Here is a 22,924-nt window from a genome sequence, read left to right as displayed (position 1 = left end):
CATTATTGTAAGGGATACGTTTAAGGTTGGTGATAGGTGTAGACGTTAATAAAACACAATCTAATAGGTAGAAAACTTAATATATTGTTACTTTCAGGCCGTAGAGGGAGATTGGCTCTGATCCTTCTATCCTCAACCCCTGTGATTGGCTCTTTAGGTGAATGACAACAGAAATGGTCCAATCAGAGCTTGTTGCGAAGGTAATTCCGTCGCACGTAAATGAATTTTATGAACTATGCAAATTTGAGCAGTTGTGACCCTCCTTGGATGAGAGGCTCAATTCAGGATAGCCGAGGAGTTTATGGTTATTAATAAAATCTTTAAGTGTTTGTTGTTGCTACGGAATATATTCGACGAGAATGGCTCGTTTTGCTTTGCGTGATTAGATGGCGGCACTGCATCTCTGAATTAGGATGCTATAGGCCAGGAAGTTATGAAAAGCCGGTAGTGTGTAAGTGCAGCGAACAGTTTCGCCGGTCGGGGCTGCTCTTTGTCTGACACGGAGAGTAGTCAACGCGTGCTCTTTTGTTTTGGGGTTTGTCTTTGTTTAACTACAAACGGGCGATTTTTGTTCTCGTTTAGGCGTCCCGAGGTTGAAAAAATTGTTTTGAAACATGCACCACATGAAGAAATATTTCACCGAGGGACTCATTCAGTTTACGATTCTGCTGAGTTTGTTAGGAGTTCGCGTGGATGTCGACACCTATCTGAGCGGCTACTTCTCGCCCTTGATAGAAACAGACGGAGGGCCGAGCTCGGCTTTCATACAGACCCCGTTTCACCACTACCGGGACACAGCGGCGGGCTATCAGGTACATCCGAAATGTCCCGAGCTGGACTATTTTTTCACTAGCCGCAGGCTCCTGAATGAAGTGCGTGCGCTCGGGTCCCCGGCCCGCTTCCCCACGCGTGTCAGTGCATGGCTGGTGCACCTGGTGCCTGATGATGGCTCTGATGCAGGTGAGCCACACGACCTGTCAGGGGACCCTGATGACGAGGAGATAAATGACGACGATCACCGGGAAGAGGACGATCACCGCACCGGAGAGGGCTTCGGACGGTCAGTTTCTCACGATAGCACTGTTTCAAGGCCCTGTTGTGCAGCCGGAGAACTTTCCAAAGAGGTAACGTTAACATTACAGTGCCGTGTTACACTGTTTCCCTACTTTTACAGTTATGTTGTGTTCTCTTTAAGGGACATGCCAGTAGCCACATATGTAACGTACTGCTTTAAGTGTTCGTTTGTTGCTAAATTAGCCAGTTAGCTTCATGGCAAGTAGTATTTTGCTCTCATGAGCAACTAAAGCCGAAAGCGAAACAGTAACTGACCTATCCTTACATATTTGTTTAACGTTAAGTTACATGTTAAATGTGGTTAAATATGGTCAAATTAGATCTGCCTGCCCGCTTTAATTGATCAATAGTGATATTTAGGCTGCGGTTTTATATCTATTTACGTTGTTTCTCAGCAACTTTACAGCACTTTCTATTTTATTATTAGTATTTTGTTTGTGTGTGTAAGACAGAGTGGAAATTAGTCTTGTTTACGAGATAGCTTAACTGTTTACTTGTTTGAAGGTTTGAAGGTTGGTAACCATGGAAACCAGATGTACAGGTGTCAAGGTGTTTCGTGCAAACATTACATTGAAATAAGTTTAAACGCCAGTACATCAAAAACATTTAATCAGTATACAAGTTACTAATACATATTTACATAACCTTTCTTCATTTTGTATTTTTTTTAATGTAACTATTCTTTTTTTTTTAGTTTTTGTAAGTCTGAGGGAGGAGTGGTAAATTATTCTTTGCTCCAGACCAAACCTGCTCTTTCTGAAATGTTCGTTGTTACTCAATCATGTCTTGACAGAGCCCTACATAGATTTTGAAATCCATTAAGTCATGTATTATCCCTAGAGCCACATTTGAAGCATGTTAATCAAATAAATTTTCCTTTTATCTCACCGCTACAGGTGAAAGCAAAATCCATAGAGTTCTTTTGAATAAAATGAGACCATTGAAGGAGTAGATTTAGTTTGTGGATTATTACTCTCATGGATTTGCTCCTGAATGCACTTTTGTAATCACAGATTTTGTTACACAATTGTACTTTATAAACAAGGCTAAAGCCTTCTTAGGCAAGCCATTTAATCCTTAATTTTGACATCCCAATTTCTCTCCAGGAAACTTTACTGAACCAAGTGAATGAAGAGGAGGAGGAGGAGGTTGTGAAAGACGAGAGAGGGCAGGAGGATTCACTGAACCAGCTGACTCAGAGCTCTACATTAGAGCAGGAGGTAAACAAACTAACTTCACTACCTGCCTGACAAGAATGGTGTGTCTATCAGGTTTAATGTCAACGTTTAATGTAATATTTATGTCAAAGCATTCAAACTAACATAACATTACATAACAGTTAAATTAACCAGCTCTATGAATGAATGTAAACACTTACATTTGATGATGTTACTTATGTTTCTGTTCATTCAACTCCATATGAACTTGTGGTGATGGTGTAAGACGTAAAAAAATAGTTTGCCCAAAAATAAAAATTCATGTCATTTACTCACCTCATGTCTTTGATATTCATTCATTTAAAAAATAAATTAATAAGGAAACCTGCAAGATTTTTGTCCCTCACTGAAAATCCACAAAACCAAAACTTTGACATTTTAAAATGTTAATCATATAGCTGTTGTAAACAGTCCATATGACCTAAGTGGTTTTATTCATGTCTTATGAAGAGTCATGATCACTTTATATGGCAAACAAATTTAACTTGGGCTTTTATTGACATTGACCATCGCACATTCATGGAGCTCATCAAATATTGTAAACACGGAAGCTTAACTGTACTTGCTTGATGCAACTTGAGGGTAAATGAGAACTGTCATTTTTAAATATTTTGATCATTTATTTATTGGTATATTTGTTGCGGCCTCTCCTTACAGGATTTGCTGGGTAGTAGTACCCTTCCTCCACCTCTTTCTGGGCTTGAGCTTCCTCCACAGTGGCAGGACTTCCTCTCTGAATTTGATGTAAGTAGTTTCTGTGGAAGACTCCATTATTCAAAATGACTTGCATTCAAGGAACACATTTTTACATTTTAGTTTTTGCTTTCCCTGTGAATCGAACCCTTGACCTTGGCATTGCTAGCGCCATGCTTTACTGTTTGAGTGACAGGAGGCAGAATGTTGATTACAGTTTAAAATATGTATACGACTCATCCCATCACATCAGGATTTTGGTTACAGTATGGTTCTTACAATGGAAGTACATACTAGAATACATGGATAGAAAACTAGTAACTTTTATGATATGAACTTCGTCCACCTCAAAAATATTTCAGCCTTTAAAATGATGATTTAGACGACTTCATAACTGAAATAATAAACTAGTTTTTATGTTATTATCTTAATGTGAATGATTTATCCATGCATAGGTTTCTTCTTTTTTTGTTGTTGTTACAAATACTTTACATAGCTGTAGTAATACAAAACTAAATAAATTTGCATTTTCAGCTATGTGCATTCTGAGTAGGGGTGCTCCGATCACGATCGGCCGATCGTTAATGCGCATCTCGTCAGTAAAGCCGGTTTTCTAATCAGCGGTTAATTCCATCAGGTGCGTGATTTCACATAGAGCAGCTGTTACTACACCGAGCCGTTGTTAATAGAGAAGATGCGCAAATCCACTTCATTTTCAGCGTTATTTGGCACATCTTCTCAGTTAACAACGGCTCTGTGTAGTAACAGCTGCTCTATGTGAAATCACGCACCTGATGGAATTAACCGCTGATTAGAAAACCGGCTTTACTGACGAGATGCGCATTAACGATCGGCCGATCGTGATCGGAGCACCCCTAATTCTGAGTACTAAACACTGATCTTTCTGAATCTTGTTTGCTTGTGGACATTTGCACTGAATGAGACTTTAATGTAAAAAAAAAAAAAAAAAAAAATAGAGTACATTTAACAATATTTTTCTTTTTCATTTACAGGATTTTGACTCCATGGTCACCCAACGCATGTCAGACTTAGAATCTGAACTTCCTAATCCCATCAGCTATGATGTAAGCCTTCAAGATGCCATGGTATCCAGAAGAGATACAGCTCATAGCAGGCCTGCATCTTCCCGAACACCCCTCTTCCGTCTGGAATCCACAAACTCTTCTCACTCAGACCCGTCTCAGAGCTCAGCAGGAGCACTTCCTTCATCGCTCTTCTGTTTGTCTGGGAACAGCTCTCGTAATGACACCTCCCCTTCGCAGATGGGAGGCTATCTAGATGAGGCTGTTTTTGACCACATCAATATGTTGGATCTTGGTAATCTTGATACGATCGACCCTCAGATGCTGGACGGCAGGGAAGGGGACATGGACACTCCATGGCTGGAAGATTCAGACTCTGGACTTTCTTTGGAGAGCAGTTCAAGAAGCCCTGCATCCCCGTCTGTATCGTCCGATTCATTTTATGAGGATGAGGGTGGAGCTACAGGCTATAGCAGTGAAGCAGAGTCTCTTTCTTCAAAAGGCGGAGCTTGTGCGGCTGCTTACCGTGATTGGTCGCCTGTGAACCTTGTGGAAAATGTCTGGCACGATCATACCTATTCAACCCCACAGGCTCAGAATTGTACATCATCTAGCTGGTTCACAGCTATCAAACAGGAAGTGATGAGTGAAGATGAGGCCGAACCCGAGGAGATGAGTCGTGACGAACGTCGGGTGCAGTCACTGGGTCTTCCGTTTTCTGCCTTTCAGATTGTCAACATGCCTGTAGAAAACTTCCTGGAACTGCTGGACAGTCAAAATCTGTCAGGATCAGAAGTCACGCTCTTGCGTGACGTACGCAGAAGAGGTAAAAACAAGCTTGCTGCGCAGAATTGTCGCAAAAGGAAGTTGGACACGATCCTGACCCTGCAGGGTGAGGTTGATGGCCTGTCCGTGAAACGGGATGCTCTCCTGCGCCAGAGATCCCACACAGCCAAAGCACTTTCTGCTGCTGCAGAGCGATTCGAAACACTCTCGCAGACTGTGTTGAGCCAACTTCGGGATGAATATGGACATCCTCTGAACCCTGAGCACTACACACTGCACTGCAGTGCTAATGGACGGGTGATGGTTCAACCTCGTTCAATCACAACGTCAAGGACAATGACAGGTAGCAAGACAATGAAGAGAAAGAAGAACAAGAAACCCTAAGAGACTTTTTGAGTGTGTGTGTGTGTGTGTGTGTGTGTGTGTGCATGCGTGTTTGTGTTGAAATATTTTTAGGTTTTCTGAAAGGTGAGTTTTTATGCTTTTCTGGCCGTTCTTTGTTCCTAAAAGCCATTCGTAACTCAAGCGGAGGGCAGACAGACTGTAATGAATACACATGGGAGCATAGGAGTACCGTAAGTCTTGTTCACTCGCAGGAGAAAATGTACTGAAAACACTGGACATTGTGTATAGTAAGAGTGTGTATAAAAAGTATTTCTAAAGAGCACATTTGAAAATTAAAATTCATATTGTTTTTTTTTGTTTTGTTTTTTTTTTACTTAATTTAAATGGCAAGTTATTAAGTAAAGATCTTTTTATATGGTCACTGGAGGACCATGTCAAAAACTGTACATCACTATTTCTTGCCAGAATGTTTGTGTATATAGAAGAAAGAAATGCATACAGGTTTGGAACAACATGAGAGTGAGTAAAATTGTATGGTTAACTATCCCTCTAATATGAGGAACCCCACAGAAATGACCTTAATTTAAACTATTTGGAGACATTAGAATAAAATACAACTTTTCTTAGGCAGTTACCTTCATAACCGTATGTACGTTTTTCTCACCACTGAGATGAATAAAATCAGTTATTATAATATGACTGTGAATCTGACATAAAGTGATCACTCTGTTTAAACTGTTTTTGTACATTACCTTTGCATTTTACATTTATGCACTTGCCTAACAACGATTATAATGCCTTCTGCTGCTTTTTATAAAGGGGTTAAGAGTTTGGATTGCGGATTTGTTTTCAGTTTGATTTTCCTTTGGGTTATTTTTTATCTGATTGTCATAAATTAAATATACCCATAGAAGTGGTCATCTTTGAAGTGAAGTCACAGTAAAAACAACAAATAAAAAGTAATTAAACAAAAATATGGAATTGGTGAGTATTGTTCTACCTCATTCACAGTTACACAATTTGGGAAAGGCAAGTACTTCATCAGCTTAATGAGTAATTGTTTAGTGAATAAGTATAAAAAGCACCCAAACAAATTAACCTCTTGTGTATTTGCTTTATTGGCACAGTGTTTTGATTTGTGTTTGACAGTAGGAGCAGTTTTTAAATTTTTTTTTTTTTTTTTTTTTTTTAGTTTTTCTATATGTGTGTGTTTTTGAGCATTTATTTGTATGTGTGTGTGAGGAGATGGTATACCTTTTCATTTTAAAAAGGGATGTTCAAAAGCATTTAATGAATAAAGGAGGACAATAAAGTTAGTGCTGTTTTTTATTATTATTTCTTTTTATTGTGTTATTTTTGTGTTATGGATTATATTTCACATAAGATGTTTCCAGAAACACATTCCACACTACACTTAAACACAAAGCAGTGTAAATCTAAATTCTGTCTTCTAAATAATGCCTTATCTATATTTTAAACTTATGTTTTCATTATAGTGATGTTATAATAGACATTGTTGGCATAATGCAGTCATGCTTGCTGACCTCAAAGCAAACATCCATTCTGCAGGCAAAGCAATAATTATCCTTGCAGCATCATTCATTTGTTTTTGAAATGTTTTTGAAATGAAGTTTATTTAAATGTGTTAACAATTGGGATCAATTGTCAAATTGGGTCAACTGCTAAGACTTTTATTCATTTATGGTGAATAAAATATTCAAATGTTAGATTATGTGAATGCATTCTAATTTTATTTATCTTTCAGTGTCCAAAATATAGAATAATAGTAATAAAAAAAAACTTTAAAACTAAATACTTTACAATTTCATGTGAAATAAGATTCACACAGAATCTGCAGGGTTTTTAAGTCACTTTTGACATTTTTTTTTTTTTAATTAGACAATGCAAATAGTGGTTTCAGGCTGCTCTACCCCTCTGCAACTATATCTGAGAAAACATTAATAGCTATTAAAGTAATTAAATTATGCTAATGTATATACATTTTGTTACATATTTTCCAGTGAAATGTACAAAAACAAAGAAAGAAAACATATGGGAGAGGTCTTTACATGAAATTGTGCAGTTGATCAATAGTTAGATATATAATGTGATCTAAGATAACTTCCATACTTCTGCTATTCTATGTCAGTCTAGGCCTTTGCAGTGGCCAAAGGTCCATGATGGATCCTGCCTACATTGATTGTGAATTTTTATGTCCTTAATAAGATTCATGATGGTATAACTTAGATCAATCAGAAATAGCTGATGAGCATATAAACAATAAATGAAATTTTATTCTTCTAATTTGGACTTTGCTGTTCTAAATGTGATGTTTTCATGGGTGCCAGCACATACCAGGATAAAAGTTGAAAAAGAAGCAGATATAAATTGTAAGGAAATAGTCTGTATTAGGGTAGTATTAAGCAGAAACAAATTAAGGACCAGTTTAGAGCCGAAGATTGGGCTATGGAAAAATAAATATATTTAAGGGATATGTCAATTTTCAATACATATATAAGGTAAAAAAGAAAAGACTTCAACAAGTCATTAAATGTTATATATTTATATTAATTTGTAATATTCTTGCTTTGTCATTGACCATATCGAATAGAAACACAGAGCAATCGTGCAGATTCAAGATTACATCAGTTACAAAAATGCATTATAGTTTTATTTAGATATGTGTTTTCTGTTCAAAATGTTAACATTTAAACATAAATATATCATGAAATCATTTAATTCAATAAGTTTAAGGTCAGTGTTACATGATAATTACATGATGTTGAGCCGTTCTCATGTTTTGGAGGTAGAACGTTTGGAGGAACGACTAATTGCCAACTTTTAATTTGCTCAATTTGTGGCCCTAAAAAATTATATTAAATCATATTATTTACTTCGTACTGTATTGAATCTTGTTATTTTGCATGAGCAGAAGGTTTTTATTTATTTATTTGTGGAAATCACGGTTGCTCCGCCCTATGAAACACCTTATTGGGCACATGTGACCGCTCAGGGGCGTGGCTTTACGTCCTCGCGGTACGGCCTGCCTTCCTCAAGCCTTAGTCGATTCCTGTTCTGTTGATTTGTAGTGTACCAAAAAAGTGAAAGTTTTAAAAGTTTGTGTTCTGCTAAAGTCCGATATATTTTCGCTGCGGCTGTTTGTGGGTCGGCCAGTGCAAAGTGCTGCAATTCACATTTGAGCCCTTTTCCTTTGTGAGGGTGAGTTTTCGCGCGCATGCATGTGCTGCAGCACAGTCCATTGTAGTTTTCTGTTAGAAACATGAAACCTTAATCATTGCGATACGTGTTTTCTTAAATTTATTTTTAGTTGTTTGAACCTGCATAGATGTAGAATGCGGTAATTCACAATGATGTTTAACAACATTATATTTTGTTTTGTGTGTGCGTGCGTTTTTCAACTAACGTTAGCCAGTAAGCTAACTCTTGCTATCTAACTTATCTAAACCAAGGCGTTATGGTAAATATTACGCGAACTACGATTTTGTGAAATAGTCGGACCGTAAACCGGACAGGAAGGTTATCATTAAATATAAAACAAAAAGTAGTAATCACAAAAAGTAGCCTGAACTGCTTTCAGGCTCTTGGCCTGTTCATGCATGCGCAATTAGCTCGTCAACATATGTTAGCAAACATAAAAGGCAACAGTTAGTCGTAAGTGCTTTGGTGAATAATTAATTGTTTAACGTTTATAGACGGACTTGCTGAACTAGTTTTCCAGTAAATGTACAAACTTTTGTCGTTTTAAAATATAGTGCAAGTCGTAAATATGGCAACTTTTTCTTTCTTAATTTTATTTCGAAAGGGAGCATATCTGTAAACCATATTCATTTAAGTTTTAAGTGACTGAAATTTAAATGGCTTATCCGGTTGCTGGCTTATCATTAGTCTTTTGTGCATTTTAGGTCGATATGGGTAAGAAGCAGGGGGGCAAATCAAAGAAGGAAGTTCAGGAGGTGGAGGAGTATGTGGTGGAGAAGGTGATTGACCAGCGAGTGGTCAATGGGAAAGTGGAGTTTTTCCTCAAGTGGAAAGGCTTCACAGAGTGAGTTTTTTTTTTTTTGTAATTTTTTATTTATTTTTTATTCTTTTGATTTCGTACAGGTGTAGTGAACGGTTGATTTTAGATTTTACTCAATTCATGCAGTGGGTGGGAGTAACAAGATATCTTAAAATTTTCTTCAGTGCTGACAACACTTGGGAGCCTGAAGAGAATTTGGGCTGCCCTGAACTAATTGCTGCATTCCTGGAGTCTCAGAAAGGAGTGGTGGAGAAACCAGAAGCTGTAAAAAGAAAATCCTCCACTGATGAACCAGAAACGGAAGAGAGCAGTGCAAAGAGAAAGAAAGAAATGGTAAAGTTGTCTTGATTATCAGTTTTTGAGATTTGATTTTAATATTCGTTATTGATAAAACTGACTTGGAGTAAAATTGTGTTTCTCCAGTCTGACAAGCCAAGAGGCTTTGCAAGAAGCCTTGAGCCAGAGAGGATCATAGGGGCGACTGATAGCAGTGGAGAGCTCATGTTCCTCATGAAGTGGTAAGAAATCATGTAGTTTTCTGATATATTTTATTGGAAATATGAAAATGACCATAGCAGTATACAGCCATAGTGGAAACATTTCCTCACCCTCATGTTGTTCGAAACCTGTTACTTCTAAGGAGAACAAAATATACTTTTACTACTGGTTCAGTTGTTTTTGTCCAAATAATTGAAGTTAATGGGGTCCAAAACTACACTACACAATGATCTTAATTGTATGGATGAGAAAAACATTTATATATCTTTTTTCTGATGATCTTTGCGCCACAGAAGAATGTCATGAAGGTTTGAAACAACTTGAGGAAATGATTCCTTAAAAAGGATAGTCCACTCCAATATGGTGTCATTTACTCATGTTGACCCAAACCTGTATGATTTCTGTGGAACACACAAGAAAATATTTTGAATGTTGGTAACTAAACAGCTTAATTTACCATTGGCTTTCTATTGTATGGACAAAATATACAATGAAAGTCAATGGGAACCGAAACCATTTGGTTATCAACATTATTCAAAATATCTTGTCTTCAGAAGAAAAAAAGAAAATCCTACATGTTTGGAACAATGAGAAGATGTTTTTGTTTTGAACTATCCTTTTAAGACACTAAAAGGCCTGTAGGGGGCAGCATGTCCACATGCAAAGCTTTTCTGTTTCAAAGACACAAAGTGCAACACTGCACTTCCTACTTTAATTGTCATGTTATAGAGTCTGTTTTTATCTTCTAGCATTTTAACCAGACATATGTTTTGTGTTCGCAGGAAGGACTCTGATGAGGCCGATCTGGTACCTGCAAAAGAGGCCAACACCCGTTGCCCACAGATAGTCATTGCTTTTTATGAGGAAAGACTAACTTGGCATTCCTGTCCTGAGGATGAGCAACAATAATGCCCCACATTTCACTGATTTGTGCTTTAGTGTGTTCCATGTGTACAGTGTTGGAATAAGTTATGATAGCCTGACGGTGGAGGACTTTTTTTTTTTTTTTTTAGTGTATTGAGGTTTGGCTGGAAGCTACAAGCATGACTGTAGTGATCTAATGAAAGTATGTACAAATGAGATGAGTGAATTTTTAAAAGTTACAATATAGGATGCTTTATAGGAAAATGCCACTGTTTTTCCATATTCCACTGCTCTTCACTCACCTTAGATGAGTTGATGCATACCTCTCTCATCTCAGTGCATGCACTCAATCGCTGTAGCGCATGGCACCACTATGCTAGCGTTTAGCTTAGCACCATTCATTCCTTACGATCCAAACAGGAATGAATTTGGATGCCACCAAACACTTCCACGTTTTCCCTATCTAAAGACGGTTACGTGAGTAGTTACACGAGTAAGTATGGTTACACAAAACGTGGAGATTTTTTTTTAAGCAGATAAAAAATTATAACTAATGTATGACAGAAGAGCACTTCGACCTCTGCGCAGTAATATCATCACTCCTGAAAACTCCTCACATTGGTTGTATTGATGAAAGTGAGAGGGGGAGTTTTAACCAATGATGTTACTGCTCCGAGGTCGAAGTACTCTTCCGTCATACATTAGTTATAATTTTTATCTACTTAGAAAATCACCACGTTTTATTTTGTCACCAACACTTGTGTAACTATTCATGTATCATTCTTTAAATAGAGAAAACATGGAAGTGTTTGGTGGCTTCTAAATTCATCCCTGTTTGGATTGTAAGGAATGAATGATGCTAAGCTAAACACTAGTATAGTGTTGCCACCTGCTGCACTACTTTCTACTGTACTGAGACAGGAGAGTTACGCATCAACTCATCTAAGTTGAGAAAAGAACATAGTGTAATATGGAAAAGTGTTGGCATTTTCCTCTTAATGTTCATTTGAACTGTGACAGCAGTGCTGTTCATTAATACATTGGCTTGTGTTTTTCTTCTACTCATCTTGTCAGTCAGAGAGATCCAAAACTTGCATTCTGGTCATGTTCATGGTTTCTTTTGGTGGGCAATGCTGTCATTACCGTAGTAGTTTTTCTTTTAATTCTTACTGTTTACCTGAATATTGGAATTGTCTGTTTATGTAAATGTCTGTGTAAATATTTTTTAGTTCAATAAAGGGTTATATGCCTGCTTTTAATCTGCTTGCAGATTGCTCTGCCTAAATATCCAAAGCAGATGTTTTGTCTGATATTTATGGCTAACAAATCTTTAAAATCTGCCTGAAAACATGGTTAAGTACTTTCAAAGTGTTTTCATAGGGCTGTTGGCATGTAATGCACTTTCATATTTGTGTTGCATGAAAGTGAGCCATTTTTTTACCACATGCCAAAAAACTGGTTTAATGGAATGACTTTTGTTTATTTAACAGACTTTGGAACTGCTTTTAAAGAAATAGTTCACTCAAATTAAAAAAAATATTCACTCGACCATCCAAGATGTTGATGAGTTTGTTCAACAGAAATGATTTGGGGTGATTTTAGCATTCCATCACTTGCTTACAAATGGATCCTCTGCAGTGAATGGGTGCCATCAGAATGAGAGTCCAAACAGCAGAAAAAAAAAATCCACAAGTAATCCAAATGACTTGAGTCAATCAATTAAAGTCTTGTGAAAGGAAAAGCTGCATGTTTGTAATAAATTCAAGGTATTTTCAACTTCAAACTATTTCTTGTGTCTAAAATATGAGTCCTTGATACATCATGTCTGAATCAGGAGAGAAATATGCATGGATCAAGCTAAACTGAAAAGCAAAAACTATTCTAAACAAATATGATCAATGGACTGTGATGTGAGAGCATAACAGGATGGACTTTTCCACTGGAAGAAATATTGTTATGGACTGGCATTTTGGCCTGAATTAGATTTAAATTATTTTAAACACTGCAACGGATTTGTTTGTTTTTCTAAACATACTTGGACTGGAGTCGTGTGGATTATTGTGGTTTTTATCAGTTGTTTGAGCTGTCTGATGGCACCCATTCAGTGGTGAGGAAGTGATGTAAAGCTGAATTTATCCTTATCTGGTCCAATAATAATAAAAATATTTAAAAAATAGTCTGAGGGTGAGTAGATTTTTAGCAAATTGTATTTTTTACATTTTAAAATACATGGATCTCCACGTTTGTATTAGATTGTGAAACCTCTAATATTGCTGTTCACAAAACACAATTGCCCTCTTCTGTATTTTTAACCTTGTGTTATCTCCTAAAAGCTACTAAATGAAAGTGCCACAGTTCTCCTTTGCATATTTTGTTGGTCAAACCTGTTCTGGAGTAATAATGCATTTTAACTGAAGCTCTTTACCAACTAGTGATTAAACACAAGGAAAGGTGTGTTTTCCCATAGTTATTTCACAGTGCATTTCCTTCCACTCTTTTGCAGATAGTCTCTTTTTCTGCATTGCCTGTTTGCCATCTTTATAGGGATAAGTAGTCTTTTGCAGAAAGTGTTGCCTTTTTATTAAAATAAGTTTCTTACTGCCTTTACCATTTATGTATGCTGTTCTCTGTTCTGTTCAAAGCGTAAAATGTTTTTAACCTGCTGTCATTGGAGAATTAAGGAAGTAGATTAAATAAAAACACATTTTGTATTCAGAGCAAAAACATTGTGCATGATCTAAAATTCACACAGTCAGTTAACCATGGAAAGAGGCAATGTGACCATTAATGTAACTAATGTATTTAAAGTTGCACATCATGGAAATCCCTCTAAAAAACATCTGGGTTCTGGCAGTCGTTATAAAAAAAAAAAAAAGAAAACTGTCATGCACTAGTCATGCACCATCTGACTTTCTAATTCAGCAATGATATATTGAAGCTAACAAGAGAAAGCAAAAGAGCTATTTGACATCCATAACCGTGCTGTCAGATTATGACCACAGAAAATACATTTATTACCATTGCTTAGCTGGTTGCAAGTCTCATGACAAAGATTAGCAGCATAGTGATGGACTTTGAGTTCTAAGGCTTTTTTCTCACAAGAACCTGTTTTTGTAATGTCATCCTGAAATAAGAAGGTCAGATGACAAACTGAAAACTCTTTACTGTGATAACAAAAAAGAAAGAACTCTATAACTCTGTACAGTATTGTGTCTCACATGCTCTGTGTAACAAGGGTACAATTCAATATCTCTACATATTGTGGTTAAAAGTACTGATGTCTGAATTAGGAAATCATTTTTGGTGTTGTGGTAGAGGTGGTATGTCACAGGATATGGTATTGATAGGTAAAAGTCCAGCTTCCCACACTCCTGGACCTTTGAGTAAATTATCAATATAAAAGAATTTGATCCAGTATATTTTGGAGATCTGTTCAGTCAATCAACAGTCATCAAGCTATTTTTAACACCTCTGCCTAGCCACAAGGTTTACCTGGTGAAATATTACTATGGAGAAACAGATTTTGGAATGAAAAACATCAGAATCAATACTCAAGTTGCACAATTTTTGTACGTACATTTTTGACTGCACACTCCACCCAGTGGGGCTACCCATTTATCCCTTCCTATATCAGTATAAGTTAGAAAACAGTGTGATGTAAACTTGGTCTGCTTAGTCAATGTTAATATATGTTTGTGTCAGACACACTTATGCAAGTTAACAGTTACTCATTTAACCGTGGATTTCCCCGAGAGGGTAAGAAAATACATCAAATGCAAAATTAAAGAAACTGACTAGGATCAAAATGCTTAAAAGACACGACTTAATATATGTGCATGTTTAGCAACATTTCCGTAAGTAATTCCAGCAGAAAAAGGCTGAAGAATAGCTGAATGTTTCATGTGATAGACTATGTCAACAAACGAACAGAAGAAACTCGGAGACCAGCAGAGCAGTCAACTCTTACCAGAGGAGAGCGACACTGCAAGTACAAGCCAAGCACATCAACACATGGAGGACAAAGACAATGAAAGGTAAAAGCTATATTAAATATGAAAGTGTTATATGTGAGCTATATGACATAAGCTAAGTCTAATAAATATATATCTAAAATAAACAGAACCCAAAAGCTGTTTAGATCTCTGATGCTGCCCACTACACCATTAATGTGCTATTGGTAAGAATAATATACTTTTTTCCCCTTTATGTTAACCATTCTATCACACAGTCTACATATGAATCCTGGATTTGAATTGTAAAAGATTTTATAATCTTTATCTTTATTTTATCTTAAAAGTAATTTTTATAACAGTTGTCCATATTTGTATACATGACAGTAAATTCCAAAACTCTGTTTATAAATGTTTTAACCTTTCTTGTTAATACTATATATTAAGATTTTGATTGGCATGTGTGTGTGTGTGTGTTGAAGAATAGTTTTTCAAAATAACAAAAATTGTGCTAGTTTTTGGACACTTCAAATAACTTTTATTTGTGGGTATGTTTATTTAGAATGTGTTTAATAAAATACACCACTGATACCAGCTGAAAATATTCTCTCTACATAGCTGTCATGTGCCATGGCCCACAGACCACACATTGTTGTAACAGTCAGTGTGACTTGCCTTCCATAATTCTGGAACGTTTTAAAAATGAAACTGAAATGATAAAAAGAAGTCCTACTTATTTCTCCTTACAATATTTTTTTTTACTAGCTATTTTTGCTTTTATTTTTATTTTATTTTACCATCCTTTTAAATACTTCTATGTAAATGACTTATATTATGAGTAATGATGCTATAAATCTGTTGTGGGTTTACTGTCAGGTCCCATTAGTTGGTATCGTCCCATTTGGTCTCTTTGCAAGTCCTGTACATTACATTGTCACAGGTAACAAAACAGAATACTTCAGTCAGATCAGACTGAAATGACTGGAGACATTAGTAGAAATAAAACCACTTATGTTTAATGCTGTGATGCCTCAGAAGGATATCCCATGGCCAGGGGCGAAATTAAGCTTTTTGTTTATGTGGTCATTTGGTTAGACCATAACATTATGATTTCTGAATGACCCATTTTTATTCCAGTAATAAGTTGTGGGTGTATTAGGAAGGAAGCGTATTATGGTGAATGTTACAGCATGCCTGTAAGCATGTCAACATATCTATATAGTTAATATTTTTGTAAAAAAAAAAAAAAAAAAACCTTTAGCAAGATGTGCATTAACAAATGGTTACCTGATTCCTTTAAACATTTCTGAACTCTAAAACAGCAGCTATATTTATTAAGAGGGTCTCTAAAAATCAAGCCTCAGTCAGGTTTAGGAGGAAGGACTCATAGTGGTGTCTACTTTAAACAAAAATGTAACTTATAAAAAAAAAAAAAAAAAAAACTTATATATTGTTTATTGTTATTTAATAATAGTTCGTTATCATTATAATATTTTATTTGGTGTAATGATAACGCACCTGCATGACAAACAAACAAACTGAAGAGCTGGAACGAAGGGCTGCGCATGCGCACATTAAATACTGCGAGTAAAAAACTTTCATTTCTCACACGCGAACTTGTTTGCCGCTTTCAATCACATCAGTTCCAGTAGCACCTGGACCACGGTGGCAGAAATACACACCAGACAGAAACGGTGAGGACAAATATTAACGTAGCCTATCCCAATATATATAACGTAACAGGATAACGTGTATCATATAATGAAGAAACCGTAGAGTGGGGAAACTTTTGTGTTGTTTATACAGCTGCCGTTCTTTTGAATGGAAACTGTAGCCGTAGCATACATTTCTAATCTTTCTTTTTTTTTTTTTGGCGGTCATTGAACGTTTCCAGCGTTGATTGCAGCTTATGAAATATAACATTCTAGTCAAGCTTGTTATTTTAAAGGTAGGCATACGTATTAAAACCCATGTGTCAAATAAAATGTTTGTGGTTATGTTCAGCGCAAAAAAAAAGTTTCATTGGTCTATTTTCCATCAAAATACAAATACGTTGTTTAGAATATATGTTTTCTCTTTTCTCATAAAGCCTACACACACACACACACACACACACACACACACACACACACACACACACATATATGTATATATTTAAAAACATAACCAAAACCAGGTCAGAGTAGCTGTAATCTTGTAAATTCAGTCCAGGGTGCTGTTGTCTCCTGGCCAATTAGTGGGATTTCCAGTCAACTCAAGGTAATAAAGTTATCATCAAAGTGAATTAGTTTAAGTATAAATTAAAGTCTCTGATGGCATGTTTGTTTGGATTAATGCTGATGGGACTTTCATTTTTGGATTCACATGTAAGTGATATTGATCTGCCATGGTTCACCTTTAGAAATGATTCTCATTTACTTAGCATGTCATTGTTAAACATACAGTACACAGGAAAACAAAGCCTGATTTCATTGATGGAGCCAACATGAATATCTGGGTTTGCTGTGATTGATTTATTGTTTTAATGTCTAACATTACCCATTCGTCAGTGCAACTCCTCTGCTCAATAGTAATGAAAAGTCATCATTGCTTTTTAACCACTTATTCAGTAAAGTGTTTGGTAACAAATTGATTTATGGCAGATTGATTAAAAATGTTTTTCATTGTCTTGTTGAGATCTGTAATCACAGTTTACACTGTTGTTTTTAGTGCATTAGAATCGAAACAATCCAAGTAACACAGTAGTGAAATGATCCAACAATAACAAAGTCTGTTTGTCAGTTGTTGTTTTTCATTAATACCTTTAAGTTACTACATTTTTTTATTTTTATTAAATACATTGATCTTGCCATGAAATGCAGCGTGACAATAAAAAAGCAAACTGACAAACTCTTTTTCTTTTTCAGTCAAGTCTCTGCAATGGAAAAGAAGGTTAGTGTTCTTTTCATCTTTCTATATTTTTTTCTGTTCATCTACAGCAGGGGTGCCCAAACTCAGTCCTGGAGGGCCGGTGTCCTACAAAGTTTAGCTCCAACTTGCATCAACACATTTACCAGGAAGTTTCTAGTATGCCTTGATAAGCTGGTTCAGGTGTGTTTAAAGCTGCGGTAGGGAACTTTTGACGCTCTAGCGGTTAATAAACAGAACTGCTTGCGTCTTGCGGAAGAACATCGTAGCCGGAACTACTTCTCTCTGTTTATGTCTATGAAGAATCACAAAGGTACCGGGTTACTCCGCCGCGGTATCCCCAAAGCAATCTAAAATAGTCCTAATATAAACACTTATTATAGGTGCACCCTAGTGATTCAGGACAAGCTAAAAACACGGTTTGGAAAATGGATTCATGGTGTACTCGCTTATTATATACATTTTTCTACATTTTGAACACAAACAAAGTTACGGACCGCAGCTCTGATTGGTTATTTTTTACCGGGAGCGATGGAGTTTCTGCAAATGGCAATAGGACCACTGGGAGGAGCCAGAGGAGCTTGATTTTTTTCACAGATTATCTTTCTCATATTCTACTGTCAGGACATAATGACAGGTTTAACAAATATGTAAAAAATCTTTTTTTTACAAAAGTTCCCTACAGCACCTTTAATCGGGGTTGGATCTAAACTCCGGCCCTCCAGGACTGAATTTGTGCATCCCTAGCTTTGTGTAACTCAGCGGTCCTTATCTATATAGTAAACTGATTTTTCAGCTAAAACACTGACTCTGTGGGCAGACAGTAAAATATTTAGTCGTAGTGATTGGTGCTCTGACATGAAAAAATAGATCTGAATGCAAATTAAGTCTGTTTTGATAAAATTAAGTTAGTATTTGCAGTGATTTAAAAAGTATGTTTTTTTTTTTTAGATCAATGATCAGTTGATTGTTTAAAGATAAGCAAATCATCGTGGGTGGAAACAAGTTTTAAATGACACTTTGTAACTGAAGTGCATCATTCCTTTTGTCTGGAATTTTGTCAGGAAACTGGTAGTACATAATGCGCCCATTGATGTCATTTCTGGTTCATTTGTTGGTGAATTTTTTTTTCACAGCCATGCAGTACTATAAAGACTGGCTTGCATTAAAATTACTTATAATTTGTGATATGTTCATTCAAAAATAATTTAAGTGACTTTCTCTCAGATCAGCTGCAGCTGATATGGCTTGCATATGTTAGCAGTTTTTAGGGAAGTGTTTCATTTGACCTCAAATAAGTTTGTTGGCTGTGATGAAACAAAGTGTGTTGATTTGAGAAATTCCAACTGCACTTTACAAATTGGTGACAAATACCCTCCAAAACTCCAGATAGCATGAAATGTGTGTAAAAGGGCAGAGTCTGAATCAAACTGGTCATAAAAAGGGGAGAAAACTGGAACTCATAAGAAAAAATTCAAGCACACTTTCTGCTGAGTCACATCCGTGTTCAATTTGAAACACTTCACAGATCATAAATGCTAACATTTACTTTTTCTATATCTGCAGGAGTTTATAAATGTATGGGTACGAGATCCTCAGGTACACAAGGAGGATTTCTGGCATGCATACATAACCTATGAGATCTGTCTTCATGTGAGTGCAGTAGCCACATGTTTACCTTGTGCTACAGTGGCATGTTGCTGTTCAGATTTTATTTTCTGATTGATGTTTGGCTTTCTGCCTATATAATTATTTTTTCAGTGTCAAAAGTTAACCAATGATAGCATTAGGATAACATTTTTTTATTTGTTATTATAGACAAATAGTATGTGTTTCCAGAAGAAGACCTCTTGTGTGAGGAGGAGGTATAGTGAGTTTGTTTGGCTGCGTCAAAAACTACAGAACAATGCTGTCCTTATGTGAGTAATTTCAAGATATCACACTCTGGGCAACACAGTATTGTATTTTAGCATTTGAAGACATTATACTCTGGGCAATTTTTTATTTTTATTTACAAAAATTTAAATTGAGTAATAATTTTTAGAGTTTTTATTTCAAGTAACTACATGTATGATGTTGTAATTATTGATATAAGTGTATCTCTCCCTTCCTTTGCTATTTTTGTAGAAAGTTACCTAAACTCCCTCCCGGGAATCCTTTCTTCCAACTCAATAGTGATTTCCAGATCACTCAGCGGATGCAGGGGCTGCAACAGTTTCTTGAGGCGTGAGTTTCTTCAGTCACTCTTTGTCATCATTTGCAATTAACTTGATTAAAATAGGTTAGAAAAACATCATGCATTTAGTGTCCTATATTGGTCGGTTCATAATGATCTCAGATTGGGATGAAGGAAATGCAGTATTTTTGCCATCTAGTGGCTGATGCCATGAGACGCATTAGCTGTAAACTTTTCGATTATTATTATTTTTTTAATTATTATTATTACTCTAACCAAAAGCATTTGTTTCCACACAAAATACGCATTTTCACTATATTTAATAGATTAGAAATTATAGACATTAATCTAGAAATTAATGTATTTTTGACAGTATTAAAATTGTTATTTTGTTAATTTAAAAATATTTTAATCTGTGTTGAAGCTTAGCATGTTTTAAATACTATAAGCAGTGTTTGTTAGATTAATGTAGATGTTTTATTAATTAGAAGAAAAAAATCAATTAGAATTTTTGTATATCGTATTTATCTGTTTAATCTTTTTATTCTCCTTTTATGCATTCTTTGTCACATTGAACATTTTTTTCACCAAATCTTTTTAATGTTTTTAAGTGGATTCTTTAAATAGCCTTACCACCAGTTTTTTATTTAGATGTTTGTGTTCATAGAGTTCTACAGACACCATTACTGCTGTCAGACAGTCTGCTGCACCTGTTCTTGCAGTCCTCTCTGAGCATTGCAAAAATGGACGCGTGTGCACAGGGACAGACGCATTATACGGTTGCACAGGCAATACAGCGGTGTGTCGGGTATACCCGTTTCCCTGTAGAGGAACAGCATCAAGAAGAAGACAGCAAAACATGCTGTGACTCCGACTGTGAAAGGTGTGTGGCTCTGTCTCATTATAATAACACCCCAGTGTTGTTTAGATTATATAAACTAGATAGATTTGGCATGTTAAATTCTTTATGCATCTAAAATCATGCCAGAACACACACACACACACACACACACACATATATATCTTACCTAAAACCAGATTTGATCAAGTGGTATTTGATCAATTGGCCCAGATGTTGTATAGGATTTACAAGACTGACTCGTGCATTTTTGCTTAAATGTGAAGAGCCAACTCTATGCATGTTCTGCCAGACACCGCTATCTATTCTACTTATTCTTTTGGACTGCCCTGGTTTTAATAGAAGTAGAAAGCTCTTTTATGAAGTTAGTTCACTTAAGGACTTGAGGATTTTTCCTGATGTTAATTAAAAAAAAATCTTTAATATGACTTGCTATGTTTGTTTGTTTGCTTGGTTTAATTGTATTTATGTGATATTTGCATTATTGGAATTGAGTTTTTACCTTGAATATACACCCAGATGCTGACATGGCATTAAATAAAATTATATACAATAATTATATAAATATATAGACAAATTGCAACTTAAACCATAAATAATCATGTATTTATTTTTTTGCAGTACAACATCCTCTGGCTTGGGAAATAGTATAGGATGTGCCACATCTGTGGAAGAAGACTCTTCCTATAATGAAAGTTTTTCCCATGAATTTCAAGCCACAACCCCTGAGGGAGAACTCTGTAGCAGCCTGTCTTCATCTCCTAGCAACCAGTAACCCTTGATGTGCACTCTGTTATGTGAACTCTAGAGATGTATACACACACACACACACACACACACACACACACACACACATACTCCGTCAAAGAGATTTGCTGCCCAGTTTGCTGCTTAGAGCCTCCAGAGTTATATTTGGATGGATATTTAGAAAAAAAGGTCTTGATTATTGTTTTATTACATGTCATGTTTGTCCATAATGTTTCTTTTTTTTTTTTTTAAATATGGAGATTTTTATTTAAATTTTTTTGTGGTTATCATATTAAATAATTCTCCTATACTAAAGGGCTGACTTGGAAAGAAAAAAAAAAAGCTATTAGAAAATGTGAATTACAAGTTTTTCTTGACACTCCGGTACACACTGTTTAATGTGTGCCTGACAAAGAAGCTTCTTAAAACGCTTCAGCATTTTCATCTGTACAGATGTGCTTTTGTTTAACAGATTTTTTAAAAATGTAAGGTGGCAGTTTATTACTTTAAATGTTTCTTAAAAATTCTTATTAACATTGCTAAAAATGAGTGGGGAGGACTAAATGTGAGGATTTTTTTTATTAAGTACGTTTTTATTGTGATTTATTGGTAAATGAATAAATGTTTTTTGGTCATAGCTGTGAATAGAATTTGTTGAAATGTAATGATGTAGATAGTGCTGGTTCAGATGATAATTATCTAAATAAAATCCTAAATGCTAAATAAATTTGCAAATAGAGAAAGAGAATAGTTTCTGTTTATTGTTCACATGATAATGGCTACTGAAGTTATATTCATTGCATTTTTTATTTAATTTAAAATCAATATATGAGCAACAATGAAAAAGGGAAGGTCGTTGGTGCATAAGAGAAAGCTGGATACAACCATGTTTACATTTCCTCTACGGACTACTTGCTTGAAAGATTAAGGGTAGATGTTGCACTTAACCTGCCACACATGCTAAATGACTGTCTTTTTTCTTCTCTCCTCCTCTCTATACTCACAACACAGCATTTTTTTGTATCTAATCGTTGTTTAAGAGAGAGATTAAGTTCTCGATAAATGAGGGATGAAGTTTTTGACCGAAGTGTTTGGTGGAAACTGGTTGTCTGATTGGGGGATTGTTCGATCTGCGTAGGCACAGATTCATCAGCATCTAGCAGCAGCCGATTAACACTTTCTGTATTGTCATCCAGATCACCAGACTCACAAAACCTCACTAATCTCTGTCACTACCAATCACCATCACTGTGGTGTCAACTAAACACGTAACACGTTATATTAATGATTGGCAATTTTATATATATATATATATATATATATATATATATATATATATATATATCTCGATAGTATACAATATCTAATCATAAACCAATACAAAAAATTAGACTAAAAATGTAAGATAGATGGAAAGACAGACATATTAACATTCAATATAATGTGTAATCATAAATGGTTACAAACACTACATAATAACATTAGATGTGTTGATCATTTTTGTACATATTAGGTTAACTATTACAACTTGTATATAATATAAAAAAAAATATATAACATTTTTATTATATATGTATATATGTCAATATAAGTTCATAATCATAAATGAATGCAAAAACCAAGCATTTGTTAAATGCCTCAATTACTCATACAGACATCTAATTATCACTTTCGTCTCCCTGTTTAATCTATAGGAGTGTGTAAATGTGCGTATAGAGTGTCTGAG

At 35.6% G+C, this 22,924-nt stretch overlaps 3 protein-coding genes across 5 annotated transcripts; all 3 read left to right on the top strand.

The window, feature by feature from the left end:
• Window positions 1–239: 239 nt before the first annotated feature.
• LOC127935320 (endoplasmic reticulum membrane sensor NFE2L1-like) lies at window positions 240–6,474 on the top strand. The gene is made up of 4 exons (XM_052533092.1): window positions 240–1,124; window positions 2,181–2,294; window positions 2,949–3,035; window positions 3,998–6,474. Exons 1-4 carry the CDS (start codon window positions 615–617, stop codon window positions 5,195–5,197), a joined length of 1,911 nt encoding a protein of 636 aa, XP_052389052.1. The 5' UTR covers window positions 240–614; the 3' UTR covers window positions 5,198–6,474.
• A 1,696-nt stretch (window positions 6,475–8,170) lies between these two features.
• Window positions 8,171–12,107, top strand: LOC127935321 (chromobox protein homolog 3). Its single transcript, XM_052533093.1, has 5 exons — window positions 8,171–8,377; window positions 9,082–9,221; window positions 9,362–9,530; window positions 9,621–9,715; window positions 10,478–12,107. Exons 2-5 carry the CDS (start codon window positions 9,088–9,090, stop codon window positions 10,602–10,604), a joined length of 525 nt encoding a protein of 174 aa, XP_052389053.1. The 5' UTR covers window positions 8,171–8,377; window positions 9,082–9,087; the 3' UTR covers window positions 10,605–12,107.
• A 2,349-nt stretch (window positions 12,108–14,456) lies between these two features.
• LOC127935047 (sorting nexin-10A) lies at window positions 14,457–21,946 on the top strand. Of its 3 annotated transcripts, none has more exons than XM_052532631.1 (7): window positions 14,457–14,593; window positions 17,416–17,440; window positions 18,983–19,069; window positions 19,235–19,335; window positions 19,544–19,642; window positions 20,260–20,475; window positions 21,073–21,946. In XM_052532631.1, exons 1-7 carry the CDS (start codon window positions 14,472–14,474, stop codon window positions 21,224–21,226), a joined length of 804 nt encoding a protein of 267 aa, XP_052388591.1. In that variant the 5' UTR covers window positions 14,457–14,471; the 3' UTR covers window positions 21,227–21,946. The 3 variants fall into 3 exon arrangements, with proteins under 3 accessions (XP_052388591.1, XP_052388592.1, XP_052388593.1); XM_052532632.1 differs by lacking the exon at window positions 14,457–14,593 and adding an exon at window positions 16,068–16,203; XM_052532633.1 differs by lacking the exon at window positions 14,457–14,593 and adding an exon at window positions 16,416–16,457.
• The last annotated feature ends 978 nt before the right edge of the window (window positions 21,947–22,924 follow it).

This window comes from Carassius gibelio, chromosome A19, assembly GCF_023724105.1.
Source record: "Carassius gibelio isolate Cgi1373 ecotype wild population from Czech Republic chromosome A19, carGib1.2-hapl.c, whole genome shotgun sequence".
Classification (NCBI taxonomy): Eukaryota; Metazoa; Chordata; class Actinopteri; order Cypriniformes; family Cyprinidae; genus Carassius; species Carassius gibelio.
Note: the sequence above shows the minus strand (reverse complement) of the source record. Positions and strands in the feature narration are given on the sequence as shown.